At 50.5% G+C, this 20,009-nt stretch overlaps 1 protein-coding gene across 6 annotated transcripts in view; it reads left to right on the top strand.

The window, feature by feature from the left end:
• The window catches only part of DLG5 (discs large MAGUK scaffold protein 5), a 128,424-nt gene that overhangs the window by 74,054 nt on the left and 34,361 nt on the right, over positions 1–20,009 (top strand). For all 6 annotated transcript variants that reach the window (XM_045040199.1, XR_006587027.1, XR_006587028.1 and 3 more), the window contains 8 exons: positions 3,905–4,164; positions 5,599–5,911; positions 11,096–11,280; positions 12,832–12,957; positions 15,560–15,692; positions 16,120–16,247; positions 16,905–17,080; positions 17,443–17,546. In XM_045040199.1, coding sequence (XP_044896134.1) covers positions 3,905–4,164; positions 5,599–5,911; positions 11,096–11,280; positions 12,832–12,957; positions 15,560–15,692; positions 16,120–16,247; positions 16,905–17,080; positions 17,443–17,546 — 1,425 coding nt within the window. The remainder of the gene's footprint in view (positions 1–3,904; positions 4,165–5,598; positions 5,912–11,095; positions 11,281–12,831; positions 12,958–15,559; positions 15,693–16,119; positions 16,248–16,904; positions 17,081–17,442; positions 17,547–20,009) is intronic.

The following is a 20,009-nucleotide window of genomic DNA, read 5'->3' as shown; positions in this document are numbered from 1 at the left end:
AGCTTCTTCAATAAAACAACCAAAGCCCAAGCCGTAGAGGAAATGATTGATAGATTTTACTATATCAAAATGGGAAACTGTGGTATAACATAAGCCATATACTGGGAGATGATTTTGTAATAAATACAACTGGGAAAGGATTAGTGTCTGGAATTTAAAAATAAGTCCTATAAGAAGAGGAGAGAGAGGCGTGGGTGGGGAAGGAGGGAAGAAGGAAAATCAAAGATACAGACAGGCAGTTCATAGACGAGAAGATGTGTGTGGTCAGTAAGCAGGAGTCATAAGGAGAATTGCTCTGTCTTTCCAGTCATTTGGGGATGGGAGTTAAAAGAGCTCTTACTTGTCTATGAAATTAGCAATACTATAAAAAAATCTAACTTTCCCAATAGCCAAGAGGTAGAGACAACCCAAGTGTTTTTGACAAATGAATAGATAAACAAAATGCAGTACATATCTACCCTGGAACATTATCCACCTTTAAAAAGGAAGGAATCTCTGTCACATACTATGGCATGGATGAACCCAGAAGGCATTCTGCTAAAGGAAGTAAATCCATCACAAAAAGAGAAATACTACATGATTCCATTGTATGAGGTGCTTAGAGTCGTCAGATTCAGAGAGAGAGAATACAGAAGGGAGGCTCCTGGGGCTGAGGGGAGAGTGGAATGGGGGGGCTGTTGTTTAATGGGGATTGAGTTTCAGTTTTGCAAGATGAAAAAGTTGTGGAGGTGGGTCACACAACGGTATGGATATACGTAACACTACTGAAATGGACACTTAAAAATGTAAGAAAATGGTGAAGACTATTATGGCGGCCATGTAAACTTCCATCAAACAGGCAAAGGACGCAGATGTGTTCATGTAGTGAAATCCTACTTGCGTTGCTTGACTGCATCTCAAAAGCAACATTGAATAAAAAGGAGAACACATGGTATGATACCATAAGAGATTTTTATGAATAATAGGGAGAATGAATAAAGTATTGTGCATGGAGATGGGTGGCAGCAAATTTAGGGGAGTGATTGATTCAGGAGGGGAAGAGGGGGTGCTGGATAGAGGAAGAATGTGGTCGGGACTTTAGCAACACCCATAATGCTTTATTTCTTGGGAGAACAGTTCGAGACATGTGACAAGATAGCAGGATTAGAGCTGGGTGGTGAGTACTTTAAAATGGTGTTATATTAGGTGCTCTGCTTTTCTGTATGTTTGGAAGATATTCTGTTTTTTTCACAAAAAAAGACTTGAGACAGTACAGTGTGCTTAGGGGTTTTCTGACTGGTTTAAGTGTGCAGCTCTTGTCTGCCACATTGAAGCATTTTTACAAAACAGTCAAGATTTTAACTGCCAGGGACGCCTGGGTGGCTCAGTTGGTTAAGCGACCGACTTCAGCTCAGGTCATGATCACACGATTCATGAGTTCGAGCCCCGTGTCGGGCTCTGTGCTGACAGCTCAGCCGGGAGCCTGCTTCAGATTCTGTGTCTCCCTCTCTCTGCCCCTCCCCCACTCATGCTGTTTTTTTTTTCTCTCTCTCTCTCTCTCTAAAATAAATAAACATTAAAATTAAAAAGATTTTAACTGCCAAAGAACCTATTATTGCTTTTTAATTCAATCTAATTTTAATTTTTTTAATGTTTATTTATTTTTGAGAGAGAGAGAGAGAGAGAGAGAGAGAGAGAGAGAGCGCGAGCATGCAAGTGAGTGGGGGGAGGAGCAGAGAGAGAGAGGGAGACACAGAATCTGAAGCAGGCTCCAGGCTCCGAGCTGTCAGCACAGAGCCCAACACGGGGCTCGAACTCACGAGCTGTGAGATCATGACCTGAGCTAAAGTCAGATGCTCAACCGACTGAGCCATCCAGGCACCATCCCAATTTTTTTTTTTTTTAACGTTTCTTTATTTTTGAGACAGAGACAGAGCATGAATGGGGGAGGGTCAGAGAGAGAGGGAGACAGAGAATCCGAAGCAGGCTCCAGGCTCCGAGCTGTCAGCACAGAGCCCGACGTGGGTCTTGAACTCATGAACTGAGAGATCATGACCTGAGCCGAAGTCAGAGGCTTAACCGACTGAGCTACCCAGGCGCCCCTATTACTGGTTTTTAAAAATGAGTTTGTATTTCAGTGTCCTTGCCTCGTGAGATTTCCTTTGCAGGAACGAGTTTTGCTTGAAGAAGAAAAAAAGAAAGCCAACTAGGAAGAAAGGGAGCAACAAGAGTAACCGCCCCAAATGGGCAGATTTGTGGGGGTGCCCTTCCTCTCTGATGTCTGCGATCCTGGGAGCTAGGGCTTACGTCTTAGGGGAACAGACTCACTTTCCTTGTCTCTGGGATTCTGACTTCTGGCTCTCATTTATCATGTTTATTGAGAGTGGACATTCCCTTCCAAGGGAGTGTTCGCTACTCTTAGCTTCTTCTGGTTCTTGGTGCTGCGAAAATCTGGTAACTCTGGGTCCATGCTGAATAAGCAGATGACACCTGGTGTGTTGCAGTTGGAAGAGTTAAGCGAGCTTTTCTGGTTGAGTCCTATCATTGGAGGAGTAAGGAAACTGGAATCCAGAGATGTGGAGTGACCCACCCAAGGGCTCAGATCCCCTGTCGTGCTTAGCAGAAGTCAGAAGGCCCCTGGCAACTAATGAACTCATCTTGCTGTTTACTCTTTAGAGCAGCACCTCGAGTGAACTTCAGTACCTGTAAGTCAGAGTAGACCATCCTCTTGCTTACAAGCCTTGCATGGTTCCCATCTCGCTCAGGGTACAGTTTTTGCTTGCTGTTTTGGAGCTGTGCCCACTTCTGCAGCCTCCTTTCACTTCAGCCTTGTTTGTGGGGCGCTGACTGGAGCCCTGCCCTTCTCTTCTCTTTGTGCCTAGACCGTGTGTGGTGGTCCCTGCCTCAGGGCCTTTGCACTTGTTCACCTCTGTGTGCTCTAGCTGCTGCTCTTCATTTGCATCCAAGCTCAGAAGTCACCTTCTTAGAGAGGCCTCCTTAAGCCTTAGCCCCTCTATATTTTCTTAGTAGCCCTGATTATGATCTGAAGTTATTGTAGTTATCATTTTTATAATAATAACTCTCTCTACCTCTCTACTTGTCTCTGTGTCTTTGTTTCTGCCCATGAGGATAAAAGGTCCCTAGGTCACAGTCTTTACATGACCTGTCCAGCATCACCGGCATCTAGGATATGTTAGGTACTTGTACTGGGGGTCCTCAACATTTCCCCCCAGGTTTGGTGATTTGCTAGGAGGATGTATAAGACTCAGCATATAATCACACCCAGGGCTAAAAATTTATTTCAGTGAAAGGATCCAAAGCAAAATCAACAAAGGGAAGAGGTGCGTGGGACAAAGTCCAGAGGACTTTGCGAGTTTCTGAGAGTCCTCCCCTGCAGAGTCACATGGGACACCCTTAATTCTTCTATCATTGAATTGTGACCTACTCCCTGCCCCGGGGTTTTAGTGGGGTCTGGCTGTACAGGCATCCTCTGCCGAGCATGTACTGAAATTCTGGACTCCCAGGAGAAAACATGTGCTCAGCCTAAGCCACGCTCTGTCCAGTCCAGGCACGGGGAGCCCCTCTTATCGCCTTGAGGAACGTTTTACATGAGTGTAGGGGATTGCTTGCCATTCAGGTTCCTAGCTGCCGGCCAAGGGGCAGCTTGTAAGCAGGTCTTTCTAAGGATAGACGTCTCGGGGCTGCAACAGTAACTCCTTTCTCCCTCTTCGGAAATATTTGTGAGTGAGTGAATTGGCCAGTGTGATTGAGAGGCCTGTGGAATCACATCTCGAGCCTCCCAAAGGCCAGAAGGTGTGGCCTCCCCTCCTTTGTCAGCAGTAATACCCCCGGACGGAGGACAGTGGCGAGCCCGCCCTTCCTCCTGTCCTCAGGTCCTTGGTAAGTGTGCCTCTCTGGTCCCCAGGTGTTGAAGCACAACGGGTCGTCAGAAATTCTCAATAAACTGTACGACACGGCCATGGACAAGCTGGAGGTGGTCAAGAAGGACTATGATGCCCTGCGGAAGAGGTACAGCGAGAAAGTTGCCATCCACAACTCCGACCTGAGCCGCCTGGAACAGCTGGAGGAGGAGAACCAGCGTCTGCTGAAGCAGACGGAGATGCTGACTCAGCAGAGGGACACGGCCATCCAGCTGCAGCACCAGTGTGCCCTCTCCCTGAGGAGGTAAGAGCCGCCCATCCGCCCGTCTCCTGTGCGCAGAGAACGGCCAGAGGGCCAAGTGGGTCTTCTCTGCCTTGGGACCGCTCTCCTTTGTGGGCTTATTGTTATCTGCAAGGCTCTCAGCTGTTCCCAAGGAGAAAAAAAAAAAAAAAAAGGGAAGGCACAAGTGACTGTGCCTTTTCATTTGAAAAAATGTTTTTGGAATATTTTGGAAATGTTTTGTTGGCACTCACTGTGGCTTGGGAATTGCACTTTTTCCTCCCATCTGAACAGCTCTGATGTGTTCTGACCACCTCGTTTCTTAGATCTCCTCATAAGTCTCTCCCTTCTGTGTCATCTACCCGCCCAGCATAGGAGAGTTATTCATCCTAGGCATTGTTTCTTCTAAAATTTCACTTTTTTAATTTTTTTTTTTTTAACGTTTATTTTATTTTTGAGACAGAGACACAGAGCATGAACGGGGGAGGGTCAGAGAGAGGGAGACACAGAATCTGAAACAGGCTCCGGGCTCTGAGCTGTCAGCACAGGGGCCCGATGTGGGGCTCAAACTCCCGGACAGCGAGATCGTGACCTGAGTCGAAGTCGGTGCTCAACCGACTGAGCCACCCAGGGGCCCCTAAAATTTCACTTTTTTAAAGGTATAAAATCTGTAGGGAAGTGACCCTTGCCCTCAAACACTGTTTCGTAAGGTACATTCCTGCAGAATGCCAGTTCTCTGGAGGGTTCACTGGTGTCCTATGCATGCTGTTCTCTGGATGTAAAAGGGATTAGGAGTTGCCAGGTTATACTTAGACAGAAGTCTGTGGGACTTCTCAGAGCCTTCACTCTGATACTCTGTACTAGTCTCTCCAGGAGGGGGACACAGTGTTTCCCAATGTAAGGCCATCAGAGAACACACTATTTTTTTTTTTTTTTTTGATGGCACTTCATGAAGGATTGGCATTCTAAAGAACATGCATTCACAAATGCTTCTGTAGAGCTGCAGGCTCTGATTTGCAGGGTTGCCTGTGTGGAAGGTGCTTCCTGGCCAGAAGGACTGAGCTGTGTTCTCGCCCCAGTCACCCACACCCAGGCCTTATCATCTGTATCTGAAAAATGAGGTGGTCGGACTAAATGATCATTAAGTCCACGTTTACCTCTTATATGCTGCGATTCTAGCATCGTTTTGTTTTTATTTTTTAAAAATAATGTGGCTTGACTGTGGAAGAAATACACTGTTATTCCTAGTAGAGCAGAGGGCATGAAGTCCTCAGATCAACTTCTGGTATTTGTAAAGGCTGAGAAAAATTCCAGGTCCGGGGGCACCGGCACTCCGTGACTTTCCTCTGTCGGAGGTGCGGATGACCTCACTCGAAACTTCATGCTTGACTGTCCAGTACGGCGGCACGGCCTGGGCAGGTCCCCGCCCCCCGCGTCCCAGCTGCCTCTCTCCCCCAGGTTTGAGGCCATCCACCACGAGCTGAACAAGGCCACAGCCCAGAACAAGGACCTGCAGTGGGAAATGGAGCTGCTGCAGTCGGAGATGACTGAGCTGAGGACCATGCAGTTAAAAATGGCAAAGGAGTCGGAGAAGTACAAGGAGGAGCGGGATGCCGTGTACAGCGAGTACAAGCTCATCATGAGCGAGCGCGACCAGGTCATCTCTGAGCTCGACAAGCTGCAGACCGAGGTGGAGCTGGCCGAGTCCAAGCTCAAGAGCAGCACGTCCGAGAAGAAGGCGGCCAGCGAGGAGATGGAGGCACTGAGACAGGTGGGTGTGGGGCGGCTGGCCCCCCGCCTCGGGGAAGGCAGGGCGATGGGGGCCACAGCATCCGCACTGGTAGCCTCCCCCTGTTTGGTCTGCGTGCTGGCTGAGTTATCGAATGCGGCCTGGGTAGCTGCTGAGCTCACACTTGGGGCCCGGCTGTAGCGTGCCGCAGAGCATGCAAAGGGAAGTCCGGCTGTGGTCCGGGCCTTGGAGCTTAGAGCGTAGCAAGAAAGTCGCAGGACATGCACAGACAAGCGTGGGCTCCGCTCACAGGCACTCTCACACCCAAACCCTTGGTTAAGTGATTGTAGATCAGCCTTGTGTTGACGGTCAGTGTGTGTCTCAAAGATTTGCTCACTGAGAAGCAGGATCCCAAGGACAAGGGCTTAAAGCCATCCATACCTTTGGCCTTGTGAATTCAGGAGAGCACCCTCAAGGATTTTTTTCCCCTCTACATCTGATGAGTCTGCTCTTTAAAGGGATCATCTGGGGGCGCCTGGGTGGCACAGTCGGTTAAGTGTCCGACTTCAGCCAGGTCACGATCTTGCGGTCCGTGAGTTCGAGCCCCACGTCGGGCTCTGGGCTGATGGCTCGGAGCCTGGAGCCTGTTTCCGATTCTGTGTCTCCCTCTCTCTCTGCCCCTCCCCCGTTCATGCTCTGTCTCTCTCTGTCCCAAAAATAAATAAATGTTGAAAAAAAAAAAAATTTTAAAGGGATCATCTGGACTCCGGCTGGGAAGATGTGATAGTAGGCTGAGCACAAGGCCCTTCTAAAGCCTTGCTCCCTGGGGCACATGGCCTCCAGGTTCAGCTGCTAGGGGTTGAGTAGCATCAGAACTGAGCCAGAAAGCATGACTCCTGAGTGATCAGCAAGGAGTCTCTACATCTTTCCTACCTGAGCCACCTTGGCCTTGTTGCTAGCTCATTTTTCCCTCAGGTTCATGTGTGCGCTTCTGGGGCTTGTGTGGACTGGTGGACTCCTCCTATTTGAGATTCCCTTCCCATCCTGTTGGTTGATCTGCTTAGAGCTGCTGAAATTGATCACAGCAGACTTTTATCCCATTGAAACAGTTCTCCATTCCTGCCTCTCCATTCTACTTGCTCTGCAGCTCTGTTAGAATGCAGTCTTTAAGACTGGTCTGTGGGAAGAGAAAAGCAAGGTGTTAAACGTCGGGCAAGTAGGCAGGGGCAGCATGCATTAGATTAGTGTACCCAGCGCCCTCCAGACTGAGCATGAGGCAGGGCTGATGCCTGAGGGGTGGGCCAAGGCCTCTGAGGGTCTCTGCGGACAGTGATGCCTCCTTATGCCCAGGCGGTGCGAGGGGCTGTGGGAATGCAAGGGACAGGGCCCTGTGCTTGGAGAGGGGCGCTCCTCAGTCATGGGACCTCCTACTTCTCTGGGCCTCAGTTTCCTCATCTACAAAATAGAGACAATAGCAGTGCCTCACAGGGTAGCTGTGACAGTCCAATGGATGCATGTGGAAAACACACTTAGAATGGTGCCCCGTAAAGTGGGAATGATTTGAGTGTTTACTTTATTGTTAAGATGATTATTATGCCTGTCTGGATCTTACTGCCTCTTGGGACTAGGGTGAGCACTATGAAGTTGTTTCTGTAGGCAAAAGTGGGCCAGATGGGAGCGATTTAGTATAAGGGGGGTGGGGGGGGGGTGCTGAGACTTCTCCAGGCCATGAGGACGAAAGCCTCATGAAAAGGAATATCTACTTTGATGAAATTTTTACAAGACCATGATGAAGGAATTTTTAATAAGCACAGATAACATATTAGGACTTGGGCATTGTGCCAGAGAAACCATCCCTTCGCTTTTTCATTCTGGTATCTGAGAGCTTAACTGTTGGGGGAAATGTGGATATTAAAGAAGGAAGACAAAACGATGAAGAAGGAAACTTTGGAAGTGACTAGTCAGTCACTGAACGAAAAGGTCCAGGAGAATGTGTAAAAGGCGTGGAAGGTGGTAGGACAGCAGCCCCCTCGAGGGGTTTTCAAGGTTCTGGAGGTTAATGGTGCTCTTGGAGGGGTGTGATAGAGCTCCCAGTTTCCCGCGGTGCCAGCAGCTGGTGGCGGCCTGCCGTCCCCCCCTTGCTCCCAGCACTCAGCGTGCCCTTCGGCCTGGAGCCCAGTTTCTGGGCCTTCGCAGGGGGCATTGGCTGGATGCCAAGTCTGCCTGTCAGCTGAGGCAGGAATCTTTTCTAGGCACTGTTCCGAGTCAGCGGGCCGGACAGGAGAAGCTCTGCTCCCGCCCCGGCAGCTCCCGGAGCTGAAACGCTCCGCTCCTTCTCCAGTTTGTCTGGCTTCTCAGACAAGACCACTCCCCACCTGGCCGGAGGAGGCCGGGTCTGTGGCCTTGGCGGTCCTGGCCTTGGGAGGGTCTTATCTCCCCCATGGTCTGATGAGGCCCCTTGGGATTGACCCCGTCTCTGTCCAGCAGCCGCCTCCTGGCAGGGTCAGCCAAGGTCGGCCTTCTAGCCAGGCTGCCTCCCTAATCTCGGAACTGTCTTCATTGTGCTCAGCCGAGGAGGGGGTTCCTTTTCTTTCTGACAGACTGTGTGTTCTCTACACTGTTCCTTTCTCTTTGTTCCCCCCCTTCACTGACCCTCTTTCCTCGCTCACCTCACCCCACCTCTGCCGTTCTACCCTCTTCTCTGGAGTGCATTTTGTGGTGAAAAGAGGGCTTTGGGGGGCCTGTTAGGGTCTTTACCTGGCTCTGGATGCTGCCCTCTCTGCAGCTTCCCCCTCCCCGAATGGCCGTGTCCACAAGGGCCTCCCTGTCTAGGGCTGCTGCCCCCGCCTCTGGCCGCTGGCTGACCAGGTCCCGTGAAGGCTCGCTGCCCTCAGGATGGGAAGGAACTTCCTGGGGCAGCTGGTCCTTGCCACTGGGAAGCTGTGGGAAGCTGTGCCTATCACAGAGGTTCTTCTAGATGACAAGTTATGTCCCAAGACCAGCCTCTCTGGCAGAGCTCCTGTCCCATAGAAAGGCCAGCTTGGTCACTCAGGCTGGCAGTGGCTTCCCGTGTCCCTGCCTTCCTGCTGTACCTCTGACTTGCAGTATTGTGGCGCTGAGCTCGGTGCGGGGGGACAGAGTGGGAGCCGCGTGTGACGGGGGGAGGAAGTACTGTTGGACAGGGAGGACAAGCAGGGGAGCGGGAGGGCGTTCCAGGAACTTAGAGGCTGTCACATGTTGCCCAAATAGAAGAGACCAGTGTGCTCAGGGCGGGCTGCCCGCTCGGGGAACATTGCCCTCTCCCTGGACCCTGGTGAGCCTCTGCTGGGTTTTTCTTGTTGGCTTCGTGCCTGGCCCCAGTGAGTGTCTCGTGAAAGCCAGTCCCTCTCTTCCTGAGCCTGTGGCCCCATGCTCCCCCAGGGCAGACAGGAGGTACGTGTTGGGGGTGCTGTGGCAGAGTAAGACCTGGCCCTGGCAGGCACAGCACGATGCAGAGCAGGAAGCCCTGGAGTGGCCATGGGAGACCTGGGATGGAGTTCAGCTCCTGGCTGATGGGTGGGACCCGGGACCAGTCACTTCCTGGGCCCTGAGCACCCTCATCCGAATTATCCGGGGACCGGATGAAGGGACCTCAGCTCCCAGCTCTATTGCGCTTTTAAAATACTCCTTGTTCTTCTCCCCTCTCAGTAAAACCAAGTCTTGTGCTTCTTGTCTTTCTCACATGGACACGGTGTTTGGGGAGCGAATTCATTTTGGAGATGAACAATTGGGGGAGAGGGTGGGAGCTGCCTAACACCCGGGGCTGGCCTCCAGTGTGTCACCTCAGGCCAGAGTGCAAAGACCTTTCCATGACACCATATGGAAACACACTTCTTATATCAAACTACTAACATATAAAACACCGAGTAAAGTGTTAATTTAAGTGTTATCGTTAAACCTACTATTTATAATAAATTCTTGACATCTTTAATAGCAGTAATCAGTTTTCAAAAAAATGGCAAACTAGACAGACTCCCAACACTGCGTGAAAGTGGGGAAAATCAAAACCGAAGTGCTTTGAACTGATGTTGGGAAGTGTGAGGTCTGAGCACGAGCATACCAACCACCGTGTCACTCTGGGTTAAGGTGTACTTTCTGTGCAGACTTTTTTCCAGCTTCTCCTGGGTCTGTACTCGAGAGAGGAGGGTGATTGTGAGATGACTCCGTGTACTTTCCTTTCTTTCCTCATCCTCGTCTGTCGTCTGAACCTTTGGGATCTTTTTGAACGTGTCTATCAGGGGCTGCGCGTCCAGCTCCTCTGCGGAGGGTGAGCCGTGGAGTCCTCAGAGGCCTTCTTGCTGTGTTTGTCGTCTTTATTCTTTCTGCAAAGAGGGGGGGATTCCCGGCACAGACATCAGTGCCTGCCTCTTGTGTCCTGTTTGTACTTAGCTTCTGAAAGCCCTTGAGCCGAAGTGGGATTCCTCCTGCAGTAGATGCTCACTGTGTCCTTTATTGTTTTCCCCGTGTTTTCTAAGGGTTAGAGAGACGCAGAGGGAGCTTTCTACACGAGAGCTTCCAGGCATTTAACTTGAAACTGTAGCAGAGCATGTAATGCTTTGAGGAGGTGTCAAGATGCAAATGTTTCAGATTTTGGCTTTTTAAACAAACTGAGAGACGCAGGATTTCACCAGCAAAGATGCTGGTATATGTTCAGATTTAAAAATAACTCCGTGTGCCGGAGCATAAAAACCAGTCTTGCAGACACAGAGGGCTGGGAATTATCATGATCGACGTCTACACCCTTCACTGCAGTCAGTCCTCGTGTCGTTATGTTTTGACAGGAGAGCTCTTGAGAGACACATGATGTGCGATGTGAGCCTTGCGAGTGGCAGGGGGGAGGAGCCTGGAGCAAGCACTCCAGGGGAGGCATTCCACCTGCGCCACTGAGACCTCGGCCACACCGCACAGGGGCTGGGGTTCTGGTCCAGGCTCTGCTCTGTGGGGCTGGGAGAGTTTGGACTGGACCCTACCTAATGTCACTAGGTGTCTTAAGTATGGCTGTGGGACATGGAGTCACCGGGGGTGCAGGTGCATGCAGGGGTGTGTTGGGATGGGCTCAGGCTAGGATCCCATGTTTCCCTCCATCCATCTCCTGAGGGTTCAGCCCAGCCCCTGCACCGGCTGGAGGGTGCTTCTCACCCGAAGGCTCACTAACTGCCCCGTCTGCTTGCCCCTTGACCCCACCAGATGAAAGACACGGTGACAATGGATGCTGGGAGAGCCAACAAGGAGGCTGAAATCCTTCGAAAGCAATGCAAGGCTCTGTGCCAGGAACTGAAGGAAGCCCTCCAGGAGGCGGACGTGGCCAAGTGCCGGCGGGACTGGGCCTTCCAGGAGCGGGATAAGATCGTGGCGGAACGGGACAGCATCCGGTACGGGGATCCCCTGGGCTGGTGTGGGCTCTCATCTCTCCACCATGCTCTGGGTCTCTGGGGATGGTCGGAGTCACTTGCCACATGTCCAGGTAAGGTGGGAGTGACCGTCGTTCCTCCTTTCTCACCTGAGGTGGTGCCCCAGCCTTGCTTCATAGCGTTAGAAGTGTCTGCTGCAACCTAGATGTCTGCATGTGCGTGGAGACTGGATGAGACCCTCCCCCTGCCATGAGGTGGCACAAAGACAGGGTTTTCTCTTAGGGGACTTCTGATGAAATGGACATATCAAAAATGCACTCTTTTAGTTGGTATTCTTTGGGCACCTGCTGTGTGCCAGGATGGTGGGTCCCTCATACAAGGACACCCTGGGACTCCCGGACAGGTGTGGTGCCCTTGAGGGGCCAGCGCTGTGGGGGCCATGGCAGCTTTGTCGGACAGGGCAGCAAGGGAGGGACACAGTTAGAATGGTGAATTCCAGGGTCACAGTTAGAACTGTGATGGGGGCTTGCAGGGCACTGGGGGAACTGGTGTGGAGTCTCCCCAGAAAGCATGAGCTTGAATTGAAGCTCGAGTGGAGGTTTTCCAGGTGGAGGAGGGGAACCTGAGGAAACATGAACAAAGGTGTGTGGTTTGCTCAGGGCAGGGACATGCTCATGGACTTGGGGGAGTCCCAGGAGAGGTGGCTGATGGGGTTCCTGAGGACAGGCTGTAAGGGCCTCGAAAGGGAAGCCCAGGAGCGTAGCCTTAATTCTTGGCGGGGGTAGAGCCACAAGGGGCTGTGGTGGTGCTGGTGGTGATTTGGTCATTGAGAGTTTGCGAACGATCCCTGTGGTTAGAGACTGACGTCTACCCGGGCTGCTCAGGAGATGAGGGTTCAGGATTGGAGGGATTGGGGGCCGTGGAGAGATGGGGACCAGCCCTTAGGTGCCATCCTATGACAGGATGCAGTTCTGGAGGTGACCCAGAGCACGCGCGCTCCCTGGCTGCCGGGTCACCTATCCCTACCTTCTCTGAACGGCTGAGGTGGTGCTGGGGCCCCAGGAGCCACGCATCCTTTGGTGGGGAGTTGTCAGGCCTGCACTTTGCACTCACCTGCACAGAGACTGCACAGGGCTGCAGAGACGATGGAGACGTGATTGCTGTCCGAGTGGGGGGCTCAGTCTAGTTGCAGGGTGGGGGACAGCTCTAGCAAGGCCTGCATGGGGGTAGTTATGAGGCTTGTGGTAGGTGATGGGATAGCAGGGCCTGCCCGGTGGGCTGCGGCTGGGGCTGGGGGTGGGCATTCACCCAGGCACGTTGAGGGCAAAGCAGTGGGAAGAGCAATGGATGTTCAGAACCCATTACCCAATAACTGCGGAGGTGTCTCCTTCCTGGTCCTCAGCGTCTTCTCTGTCCCTGGATGGGGTTGGCCTGGGTGGTCTCCCGTCCAGATTTTCCAGCACTCCTGTGCATTTGGAGGCAAGGCAGGCACCTGGGGTGTCTGGGGGATAGGCCGTGAATCCTCTGCCCCCTTGCCCTCACGGTGACCTTGGCCTCTGCCCTGTCTGCCAGGACGCTCTGTGACAACCTAAGGCGGGAGCGGGACCGGGCGGTGAGCGAGCTGGCCGAGGCCCTGCGCAGCCTGGATGACACTCGCAAACAGAAGAATGACGTCAGCCGGGAGCTCAAGGAGCTCAAGTATGTTGGGGCAGGTGCCTGCGTGGGGGGACAGGGTGGGCACCTGCCTGGGGGGGGAGGGGCCCCTCTGCGGGCAGGGCTGTCTGTCCCTTCACTGTGCCTTACTCTGCCAGCCTGTAGAATGGGTCTGAATGCCACCTCCATGCTGAGAGGTGATTAGACATTCTTAGGCCATCACAGAAGATGGCAGCCCTTTTGTGAGCACACGGAGACAGACTTTGCACACCGTGTGCAAAGGTACATAGGAAGGAAACTCTCTGTTCAGAGGCAGTGCATTTGGGGACAGGCATGCATGTACTGTCCATTCATTCGTTCATTCATTCATTCATTTGTTCCCTTTCTACCTCATTCATTCACCACCTCTAGGACTTACCAAGCGCCTGCTGTGTATGGGCCAGGCCTGTGGGAGGCCCTGGGGGAGGCCCTGGGGGAGCTGAACAGAGGACCAGGTCTCTGTCTGTGGGGCTCACAGCACACAGGAGAGACAGACCACCATTCACTAGTCCGTTCTGCCTGTGTCGTGCGGATGCCCATGTGAGAGAGACTGGGGTGTCAGGCAGCCTCCCCTCGGTTATAGCACTGCACCCAGGGCTGTGATTCAGGACATGGTGACCCTGAGCAATGGACTGAAAATACAAAGATCAAAGTTAAAAGGAGAGATTGGCAGAACCCAGGAGCTGTCGCTGTAGGGTAGAACGAGGCTGTCCTGAGAAGCAGTGGCTGTCTGTTCTGAGAAACTTGCTCAGCTGATAGAGCGGTATAGGGTGGTGAGGAGCATGAGTGTGAGTGTGCAAGCCTCGCTTGCTCGAGCAACGCCTTTCACACGGAGTGACAGCTTTCCCTCCCTCCCCATTCAGTAACCTCTAACATGAGCCAACCAGCTTTAGTTATTAGATGAAAACCCAGAACCTCTTGGGCTTGAGTACTCTAAAGAAAATCTCAGGGGCTAAGAGGCAAAGTGAAGCACTCTCTCCAGAGACCCACCTTGGGTCTAGCAAGTGATGGAATCAAATTAAGGTAAAGCCTGGCCCCTGGGGGCTTGAGCTCGGGAGAAAGTTTTGCATTTTAATTGAGCTGGAATTGCCTGGAGCTTCTAAGGAAGTCAAATTCCACTTGTTCTGCACGTTTGAATTTGCACCTCCTCTTTGTTAAGCTTTCTAACTGGTGCTGCTGCTCAGGGACCCCCAGTCTGCAGAGGCAGCAGACATGCCCCGGCGGATGAGAGATGAGCAGGTGCAGTGAGCATTAAACACAGAGCTTCACGCTGCACAGGGCTAGTGGGGGTCGTGTCCAGGGAAGAAGGCTTTGGGGCTCTGCCTTGAGGCTGGGTGGCATTCTGGAGCCGGCCAGTGAGAGCGCAGCCCAGACAGAGATGTGGACCTGCAAGCCTGTCCACTTGAGAAGGAACCAGAAGGAGGTCATGAGTATGCCCCAGAGCCCAGTAGGCAGTACTGATAAACTGTAAAGGCTGGGTGCGGGTTTTAGGACAAAGGGTGTCAGGTGCAAGTTCCTGGGGGATAGTACAAAGTTTCTGAGTCTTTTTTCATCTCTTAACTGGGTCTTTCTTAGAGCTTAAGTGTTTGTATATTGGTCAAATCCAACTTACTGATTTTTAATTTCTAATTTTTTAATTTTGTTATGTTTTTATTTATTTTGAGAGAGAGAGAGAGAGAGTAGGAAAGGGGCAGAGAGAGAGGGGAAGACAAAATGCCAAGCAGGCTCCACGCTGTCAGTGCTGAGCCAGACTCGGGGCTCAATCTCATGAACTGTGACATCATGACCTGAGTCGAAATCAAGGGTTGGATGCTTAACTGACTAAGCCACTCAGGTGCCCCAATTTTTAATTTTTAATTTTTAATTGACTGTATGATGTCTAGGGACCCTTAACGCTTCATCTCAAAGATTTTCTCTTGTATTTTCCTTTTAAACGTGTTACAGCTTTATTTTATACATTTCAATGTGTGATACGTTTTGAGTTAATTTTTCTGTAAGATGTGATGTGTAGATTAGGGCTCAGTTTTTTTTTGCCATGGGTGTGCAGGCGTTCCAGCATCACTGGTCAAACGCTTTCTTCTGCTGAAGTATTTTAGTACCTCTCATACTTTGTGGGGGTGTTTCTGGATTCTTCATTCTGTCCCAGTGATCTCTGTGTCTATCTTCCTGCAATTCTGCAATGTCTCAATTACTGTAGCTATAAAAAAAGTCTTAAAATCGAGTAGAGTGATTCCTCCCACTTAATTTTTCATTTTCAGAATTGTTTCAGCTATTCTGATTCCTTACCTTTCTCTCCCTGTGTGTTTTAGAATAATCTTGTCTGTATCCACAAAAAAGTGTTGCTGGCATTTCTCAAGGAATTGCATTAAACCCTGGGTTAAGTTTGGGAAGACTTTGATTGTTTTTTGAATAAACCTCCATGAAAATGCCTTGATAGCTAAGAAGCCTTGGCGTGCGGCTCCAGATTTATTGGGAAGCTGGCATGGAATGTGAGAGGGAGAGGAACCTCCTTTGGCTCTCACGGTGGCCTTCCTGCCTTCTGAGCTGTGACTTGGGTGGGATGTGTTGCCTCCCTGGGGACCATCGTCATAGCCCTCTCTGTTCCTAGGGAGCAGATGGAATCCCAGCTGGAGAAGGAGGCTCGGTTCCGGCAGCTGATGGCGCACAGCTCCCACGACTCGGCCATCGACACAGATTCCATGGAGTGGGAGACGGAAATTGTGGAGTTTGAAAGGGAGACGGTGAGCTGCCCTGATGTCTTTACTCCCTTTGAACGGAGGGTGGGAGAGGATGCCCCCCTTGTGGGGTTCCCCCATTTCTCAGCTGTCACTTTGAGGCTTCGGCTTTTCTTGCCAGGGTGTGTGCATCCTTTCCCTGCCCTTGTCCAAGCTGGGTTGTGACAGGTTGGTGTCCGTGGCCCCTCCAGCCACGGCTGGAGACAGTGCATGGAGGGCAGAGGGCAGAGCAGGGCTCTTCTGTAGGGACGTGTGTCTGCAGTAGCTGGAAGGGGCACATGGCAGCTGCTCCGGGCTTCATCCTGTGGTCCGAGTGCCCCATCAGACATGGTGAAGGAGCAGTCCTCACAGAGAAGCAAGTGGCTTGAGGTTTCAGAGTGAAATGTTTCTAATCACTGCTTTATAAAGTGTGTGGCTACTGCTCTTTTGACAGGAGGATATTGACTTGAAGGCACTTGGGTTCGATATGGCAGAAGGTGTGAATGAGCCTTGTTTGCCGGGGGACTGTGGGATATTTGTCACTAAAGTGGACAAAGGAAGCATTGCTGATGGCCGCTTACGGTAAGAGTGGAGGAGGCCCAGGCTCTGGAGGGAAGGGCGGCTCTCTGACCCAATGCAAGGGACCCAGGGAGTCAGGTGGCTGTTAAGTGAGTGCACCCCAGGGTCTGGGGGACTCGAAGGCTCAACTGCTCACATTACCCTTAAAGGAGACTCTGTGACTCATGGGGGCCTTTGCATCTGACCTTTCCACAGGCCCCAGGTGCTGCCCTTCACTTTTCTAGGTAGGAAAAGGCTCAGGCAGTATGGGTGAGAGTTTAGGATGTGCATTGCATGCCCATGCCATGAAATAGCAACGAGAATAAACTACCATCTGCTAAGTGGTGGTTTAGGCCCTTTGTATAATCAATTCATTAATTTTTGAAATCCAGTGAGGTAGGTCTGTACTCTGCTATTGGCCCATTTTACAGATGAGGACACTGAGGTGTGGAGGCGCTAGGTCACACAGCTAGTAAGTGGTAGGGCCAGGATTGGCACCCAAGCAGCCTGGCCCCAGCATCTGTGAGTGTAGCCATTTGAGCCTGCTGAAGAGGAGATCTTTCTGAATGTGTGTGCGGGGCAACCGCTTTCTGGCACTCATCTCCTCAGACTAGAGCGGTGGGGCCTGCCCACTGGTCCCAAGGCCTGAGCAGGTGCTGACCTGGCTGTGCCCCTCCTCAGGGTCAATGACTGGCTGCTGAGAATCAACGATGTGGACCTCATCAACAAGGACAAGAAGCAGGCCATCAAGGCCCTCCTCAACGGGGAGGGGGCCATTAACATGGTCGTGCGGCGGAGGAAGTCCCTGGGCGGGAAGGTGGTCACACCACTGCACATCAACCTGAATGGACAGAAAGGTAGTGGGCCTGCCAAAGTTCACAGAGCACCTCAGATGGCGGGGCAGACCTCTTTTTTGTGCAGAGGGGATGTTTCTGAGTTACTGATGCCGTTAACTGCAGTGCGTGTGCATCCCTGGCTGGGGGCCACCCGGGTCCTGGGTCTTGCCGGTCTCTGGGTGTTTGATTCACCAGACCAGACGTCACTGAGCCTCCGGGTGGTCTGACCTGGCCCGGGTGTTGGGACGGGCAGGTCGCAGTCTGCGAATGTTACCTTCTGAAGGGAATGTTGCCTCCTGAAGACAAGGTGGGAGGACCAGAGGGCCCTGTGACCGGCGTGGGGGTTAACTGGATATTGCCCATGTCTGCCCTGTGGTTCACAGACAGCGGCATCTGTCTGGAGAATGGAGTATATGCTGCTGCCGTGATGCCTGGAAGCCCGGCTGCCAAAGAGGGGTCCCTCGCCGTGGGAGACAGGATTGTGGCGGTAAGCCTCAGGGCCGGGCTGTCTGCCCCACATGGAGAGTAGATGCGATTTGAGAGATTGAACAGGAAGTAACGAACAGAGATTTTATGTTAACCTTGTTCGTTAAATGGGAACAAACTTTTTTTTTTCTCATAGTGTGTTTCCATTGATAGTAGAAAATCAGGAAATAGAAACTTTAGGAAGAAAATAAGAATCCTAATTGCTACCACCTATAGATAACCTTTATGAACATTTTAAATGTATTTTTCTGTAGCCTTTATTCTGCACATGAATCTGTATTTAGGTCAGTTTAAACAAGATGTCATCTGCATGTGATTTTTAAAAAAATCTTATTAAACATTATGTCCATTACTTTTTTTTATCACCAAAGTAAGACTTATGTGCCATAAAATAGTTAAGCAATATAGAAATGTAGAAAGTGGTAGTCCCCTCTTTTCCTTTTAATCCTGCTCCTGGAGATATTCTTTGCCCCCACTTGCAAGATGTGCTCCCAGCAGACCGTATGTCTCTTACAGATCTATATACACAGATAAAGATTTCTGGTTTTTGTTTGCTTTTTTTTTTAATTTTTAACGTTTATTTATTTTTGAGAGACTGAGAAACAGCACTAGTTGGGGAGGGGCAGAGAGAGGGAGACACAGAATCTGAAGCAGGCTCTAGGTTCCGTGCTGTCGACACAGAGCCCGACATGGGGTTTGAACTCGAGCTGTGAGATCATGACCTGGGCTGAAGTCAGATGTTTAACCAACTGAGCCACCCAGGCACCCCAGGTTTTTGTTTGCTTTTTAAGCAAATCATTTTGCGGTTCCACATCATGGATACCAAATTGATCCTCATTACTTTTATCTACCTCATGGTATTCAGTTGTGCGGTAGTTTAAAGCATGCCCCGTTGTGGACAGATACATTGTTTTGAGTTGCTGCCATTGCAAACCACCCTGCCATGAACTTTACCTGTGTACACAGACCTTTGGGGGACACTCAGTGGCATCCCTGGTGATCAAATCCCCAAATGCTGTAAGATTACAAAGTCTAATTTAGTATTTCTGACTAACTCATTAAGATCGAAGACACACACACACACACACACACACACACACACACAATTCCAGCTGTATAAAAGATGCACATGATGATAACCTTTTTCTCTGGTTCTAGACTCCTCATCTACCAGTTCCCATTATTCTGTTTTCTTCCAGAAATATTCAAAACATTTATATCTCCCTCTCTTTTCTTTTGTTTTCTCTTTTGTTTTCTTTTTCTTTCTCTTCTCTTCTCTTCTCTTCTCTTCTCTTCTCTTCTCTTCTCTTCTCTTCTCTTCTCTTCTCTTTTCCCTTCCCTTCTCTTTTCCCTTCCCTTCCCTTCCCTTCCCTTCCCTTCCCTTCCCTTCCCTGACCCTAACCCTAACCCTAACCCTAACCCTAACCCTAACCCTAACCCTAACCCTTCCCTTCCGTTCCCTCTTCCCAGGTGTGATCATAATATTCTCACTTGCTAACCTCATTTTTTGTTTCCCACAGCGTGCCCTGGAGATTCTTCTGCATTTACATCTTTAGATCTGCTTAGGTCATTTCAGTAACTGCATATTCCTTAGGGGCAGCTGCTCAAGCCATTAACCAGCAGACAGGACACCTTTGCAGTGCAGCAAGGCTGTTGCTCCGTCCCTCCATGGGGGCCCACGGGGTGAATTCCTGGGTGGGGGATTGCCGGATCAGTGGGCATAAGCAGTTAGCATTTGACATGATCTTTTCCCATGTGGTCAAGGAGATCATGGCCTTTTTGATCCCACCTGCAGTGTGTGGGGGAGTGCATTGCTTTGCATCTTTGCCAGTGTTTTCAGATTTTGGGGGATGCCAGAATTTAAAAGCAAGATGGCCATTGTGAAAAATGATAAGATGTGGAAAATTATGAAGAAAAAACCCAACCAAATTAATCCACCACTCCAAAATAATCCCTCTGCCTATTTTTTTTAACTTTTGATTTTGAAATGATTACAGAAATACTTCAGTTATGATATTAAATAAATAGTATTAAAAACTCAATAAAGTGGTGAAGATAGTACAGGCGGGTCCTATGTATGCCTCATGCAGTTTTCCCTAATGGTTATGTTTTGCACGACTCTATAATATCAAAACCAGGTGATTGATATTGGAACCGTGTGTGTTTATTTTCATGTCATTTTATTATCATGATTTAAGTGGCAAAAAATTTGAGCTACAGAGCTGTTCCACCAGAACAAAGATTTCCCTCCTGTTACCCCTTTATAGGAACATCCACAACCCTGCTCTCCACACCCCCATACATAACACCTGGCAGTTAATTTGCTCTCCATCTGTATAATTCTGTCATCTCGAGGACATTATAGAAGTCAGTATGTGGCCTTTGAGATGGGCTGTGCCACCCAGCATGGTGCCATGAGATCCATCAGGTGGCTGGGGGCCCCGTCAGTGTGTCCCTGTTGGTG

This window comes from Felis catus, chromosome D2, assembly GCF_018350175.1.
Source record: "Felis catus isolate Fca126 chromosome D2, F.catus_Fca126_mat1.0, whole genome shotgun sequence".
NCBI classification, from domain to species: Eukaryota; Metazoa; Chordata; class Mammalia; order Carnivora; family Felidae; genus Felis; species Felis catus.
This window is presented reverse-complemented; position numbering and strand designations above follow the sequence as displayed.